Source organism: Eimeria mitis, genomic scaffold (genome assembly GCF_000499745.2).
Source record: "Eimeria mitis Houghton genomic scaffold, Emh_scaff4348, whole genome shotgun sequence".
NCBI classification, from domain to species: domain Eukaryota; phylum Apicomplexa; class Conoidasida; order Eucoccidiorida; family Eimeriidae; genus Eimeria; species Eimeria mitis.
Window position 1 is genome coordinate 1 of NW_024015370.1, and position 4,735 is coordinate 4,735.

The window sequence follows — 4,735 nt, forward strand, 5'->3', positions numbered from 1 at the left end:
CTTTCCGTTGAGATCAATGCTGCTGCGTCTGTTGTTTGGGTCAGCGCCAGAACGAGGAGAAGCAGCAGCAGCTGCTGCAGCTACAGCGAGAAGAAGCAGCGCTTCATGAGCGCCTAGATTCAGAGTCGGCAACAGCAACAAAGCTGAGAGACACACTTTCTGCAGCGCACCAGACGGTTCAGCAGCAGAGACAACAGCTGCTGCTGCTGCAACAGGCATGCATGAGGGGAGGGGAAAGGATCGATGAGGAGCTTCTGAAACGGACGCACTTAGAGAAACCTGCACTGGGAGAAGCAACAGATGTTGCTGCAGTTTGTCCTGCTCCTGAGGCTGCAGGAGATCAATCTCCTCCGTCGCTTGTTGAAAATACGAAGACCGAACACCTACCCGAAGCAGTTGAAGCAGATGTACAGGCCGTGGATGGGACGGCGAAGAATAGCGTGCAGCCGATAGGCGCAGTGTTGCTGCAAAAACTGCCGCTGGAAGCGCTGGATCCCCATAAGAGCATGGATAAACAGGTGCAGCAACAGCCGGACAGTTCGGAGCCACCTAAGCAAAGCCGCCAGAGTAGCGCCGATACATGTGACACTGAACTGCTTGCAGATGGCAACAACAACAGCTGCAGCCTCCAAGCTGTGCACGAAGAGCTGTGCAGCAGCAGAAGCAGCAGAAGCAGCAGAAGCAGCAGCAGCAGCAGCTCTGTCAGAACGAGCAGCGCAGGAAGCGACAGCAGCAACTGCAGTGATCGCAGTAACGACAAGGGCAAAAGCTCTTTTAGCTTCTTCCACCAGAAGGCTAAATCTAGAGGCAGCGAAAGCAACTGCAGCACGGACGAGCACCAGCAGCAGCTACTGCAACCTGGAGACACACCTCGATTCGGTCCAGCAGCANCTGCAGCACGGACGAGCACCAGCAGCAGCTACTGCAACCTGGAGACACACCTCGATTCGGTCCAGCAGCACACCTGATGCAGAAATTGGCTAGTTCCGGTCGTTCAGACGACAACCAGCGAGAGCTGCCGCATAGGGAGGAACTGAATGAAGCATCATCAGGAAGCACGCACATGGAGAGCAATGGAGGCAACCAGCTAGCGGCGCTGCAGCAGGAGTTGAGTGGACTTCGTAGCTCGACTTTTGTAGCTAAAAGGCGCTTGAGGCAGCTTCAGCAGGAGAGGCAGAACGTGAGACCTGTTCTGGTCCACAAACAATAAAGTTATTGCTTTTCGGCGCAGGAACCCACGCATTCCATGCGGCAGCACTGTTGGTGTCTCAAAACCTAGCACACATCTCCGTAGCAGCGTGAATGGAATCGCACAAGCTTGTAGCAGTACTCATTCTACAAAGGCCAAACTGTCGGCAAGTTTTGCAGGAAGCCTGTTGAAGCCTCGCTTCATGATCCGAATGAGCTGCAAGCGCGTCTATGGCACAACGAAAAACGAGGATCGCTTTGAAAAACGAGGATGTTCATAAATCCAAACGAACCTAAAGTTGTTTTAGAAGGCAAATCGCTAGGGATTCGACAGTTGAAGCACAGTTTCTTGGAAGGCCAATGCAATCATTGTCATTGATTGTATTTGTCTGCAGGTGAGGCAACAGCGCCGAAGTATNCTTGGAAGGCCAATGCAATCATTGTCATTGATTGTATTTGTCTGCAGGTGAGGCAACAGCGCCGAAGTATTGAGAGGCAACAGCAGCAGCGGCAGCAAGAAGAGGCTGAAGCATATGAGCTACTGGCGCAACAGTCCTGCTGTTGTGAAATAGCATATCAAGACCTCCTACAACAAAGCTCCCGGTTTGCTTCTGCTCTCAGAAACAAGCAAAAGCTTGAGGCGGCCGCTGCTGCCTTGGCTGCCACGGGGGAGCCTGCATTCGCAGCAACAGAAGGCGCGGCGGCAGCAGCAGCAGCACGAGCTGATGACGCAGAACATGGTCACTTTGGTTGTTTTATTGCCTCTGCGCAAGACTCGGAAAAGGAAGAGGCACTGCGAGTCCTACTAGCCGCAGCAGGCAGGAACAAGGTGCGCGCTGCAATTCAGTATTGGACGAGGGAAGCGAGCAGGTGAGCCTATTTCTGCCGCCGGACTCCTCTAGCTGCCTTCTAACAGGAGCTTCCCACTGACTGGGATGTGCAGCAGCTTCCAGAGCGGCTGCTGTCCCTCTTAGCTGCTTAACATGTTAATGGAACGCTGCTTCTTGCTGTTGTATATGCTGCAGCGCCAAGTGGATACTCCAGCGAGCACATGCAGAGAGGGATACAGCAGCAAACACCAGACAGGATGCCCAGAAACAGTTGCAGCAGCTGCAGCAACGAGCAGATGCAGAAAGGCTGCAGCTGCAACAGCTGGAGCAGGAAGAACTTGCACTCCAGTCGGCGGAGACGCAATGTAGGGACGAACTGCGGTGTCTAGCCAACAGGGAACAGCAGCTGCTGCTGCAATCCAGCCAGGGAAGCAACAGCCGCAGCAGCAGAGACCGCAGTAGAGTGCCTCTCTTCAGTGAACGCACACTTGGTTCCAACCACAGCTGGAGCAGCAGCAAGCACAAATCAGGCGGCAATCGTAGTGCTTCAGCAGAGCCGGTTGACCGTAGCTGCTGCAGCAGAGCGAATGGTAGTGCACTCCCTTCGTGCCTTTCCTCCACTTCTGCTCCTTGTGAAGCAGAGAGTAGTAGCAGCCGCAGCAGAAGCCTGAGGGCTCTTGAGTCCCTCGAAAGACTGTTGCAGCAGCACAACATGTTGCCCTTGTCCCCTTCGCTGATGCGTGGAGATGCAGACGTATCAGCAACAGCAGCAGAGGTCGCGGGTCCTGAAAATTCTCGCAGCAAAAGTTGCTCTTTCTGGGTGCAGCTCGAGGAGAACGCGGGTCTCTAGATTTGTCTGCTGCAATCACAGNCCAGACCCTTGAAACGCGTGTGCTGTGTGTCTTAGTATATGCACACACGGGCTGATTTGCAGTTCAGTTGCAGTAGAAACGACAGTTGCGCAGCAATATCACCCCACTGGTAACCACAGAAGCAGTGGCTTCAAGAGTTGCAGCAGATGCAACTGCAGACATAACTTAGACTGTCTCAGCAGTCTTATCAATCTTCCGTTGCGATCCGCTACAGTGCCTTTCTAAGGTACTGAGAAGCAAACGAACCAAAGCCACTCGGGCTCTGGCCTCCCTGCCTAATGGCTGATGTTGCGGCCCTTTGTTATAATCTTGTTGCCGTTGCTCTTCTTCCTGTGGTTGAACCTGGTGTTGCTGCTGCTCCTGGCTGGGTAACAGGCCTGTCGTTGTAGCAGCTGTCAATATAAAGTTCACCAAGGAGCTTTGCCTCCGAGATTGTGCTGCCGCCGCTGTTTCTTCTGCTTGTAGCTGCGGCGTCACAGGCTCCGCTGCAGTAGTTGTTAGGCTCTCAGTTGCAGTTGCAGCTTGCGCGTTTGCATTGAAACTTGCAGCGGCAGCAGCTGCTGCAGCAAGTAGCCTCTGGTGCGGAGTCATCATGAGACTATCCAAATCGACAAAGGGCAGGGAGGGAGCAGGGAGTGACGGCATTATTGGTGGGTGCAGCGCCGGTCTCAGGGGCAGAAAGGGCTGCAGCAACTTGGGCTTGATAAGTTCAAGCGGTTTGCCTATAGGGTTCGTATTTATCTGCTGGAGCACCTGCTGCAGCTGTAGCAGCAGCCGAGGCTGTAGCGAAAAACTTTGCTGCTGATGCAGCAATCTAAAGTCCTTGGGGACATCTGGCGGGGCCTCTAGGCATGGCTGCGGCAACAGTGAGAGCACCTCTGTGTCTGTCTGCAGGGTGTACTTGCTTATTGCGGCTGCTGCTTCTCCTGCAGTTGGCTGAAGCTGTTGCAGAGATACTCGACCCAGAAGCAGCTGCAGAATTAGGCGGACTAATTCCGCATTGTTGTAAAGACTCAAGTACGGGTCTTGCAGCAGCTTGCTACTGCCAGCAGCGACAACAACCCCCCCACCAGCAGCGGCAGCAGCACCAATTAGCGGGCGTTGAGAAGGGCTGCAACAGTTGCTGCTGCATAGCAGTGGTACGGCAGGAGCTTGAACATAGACCGTGGATCCGTAAGGGTAGACAAATACATTGCCGCCGCTGTCATTGCCATTGCCGGTACCGCCCCGCTGCTGGAGTTGCTGTTGCTTCATTTCGTTTTGTATCTTCCCTCCTACTAGCTGCGGTTGCTGGAGCACCACCTCTCTCGGGTGGTAGACGCCGCGTTGTTGCTGCTGAAGTGTTGGGGGAACAACAGCAACAACAGAGTCGGCAGCAAGTGAAAGGCCCATTTCCTCAAGCAAGAAGTTCACATTGCTGCTGCTGCTGTTGCTCCCACCTAGTACAAGAATGCTGCGGACCTGCCGCACACTTGCGGTAGTTGTTGCAGCAGTGGGGAAGCCATCAGTATTTCCTGCTGTTTTCCTTACTGTAAAATCCTGTTCTCCCGCGGTGTGCGCTTTCTCAGCACCCGCGGCAACATGAGTGTCGTTGGTGGCAGCCGACGTAGCTGCACCTGTCGTAGCAGCATTTTGAGGCACAGCGGCTGCAGTCGCATCCGAAACATACGCAGCCGATACATGCCTTGCGTGCGTTGCTGCATCAGTTTGGGGTGCTTGGAGAAATAGTTTCAGGGACAGGAGCTCGTCGGCTGTGAAAGGCTTGATTGGATTGCCCATAATGAGAAGGGAGACCCTGTGGCGCTGCAGCCTCTCTAGACTGAGTAGAGATCGGTTAACGACACA

The 4,735-nt window shown here is 54.1% G+C and overlaps 3 protein-coding genes across 3 annotated transcripts; 2 read left to right on the top strand and 1 right to left on the bottom strand.

The window, feature by feature from the left end:
• Positions 1-221: 221 nt before the first annotated feature.
• On the top strand, positions 222-968 carry EMH_0074420 (uncharacterized protein; the record flags this gene model as incomplete). The annotated part of the gene is given in 2 exon segments (XM_038022711.1): positions 222-888; positions 892-968. Coding segments are annotated over 2 exon segments (744 nt in total).
• Positions 969-1,063: 95 nt separating this feature from the next.
• EMH_0074430 (uncharacterized protein) lies at positions 1,064-2,868 on the top strand (the record flags this gene model as incomplete). Its single annotated transcript, XM_038022712.1, has 4 exons — positions 1,064-1,180; positions 1,655-2,058; positions 2,214-2,383; positions 2,657-2,868. 4 exons carry the CDS (start codon positions 1,064-1,066, stop codon positions 2,866-2,868), a joined length of 903 nt encoding a protein of 300 aa, XP_037878566.1.
• Positions 2,869-3,055: 187 nt separating this feature from the next.
• On the bottom strand, positions 3,056-4,669 carry EMH_0074440 (uncharacterized protein; the record flags this gene model as incomplete). Its single annotated transcript, XM_038022713.1, has 1 exon — positions 3,056-4,669. One exon carries the CDS (start codon positions 4,667-4,669, stop codon positions 3,056-3,058), a length of 1,614 nt encoding a protein of 537 aa, XP_037878567.1.
• Between the last annotated feature and the right edge of the window lie 66 nt (positions 4,670-4,735).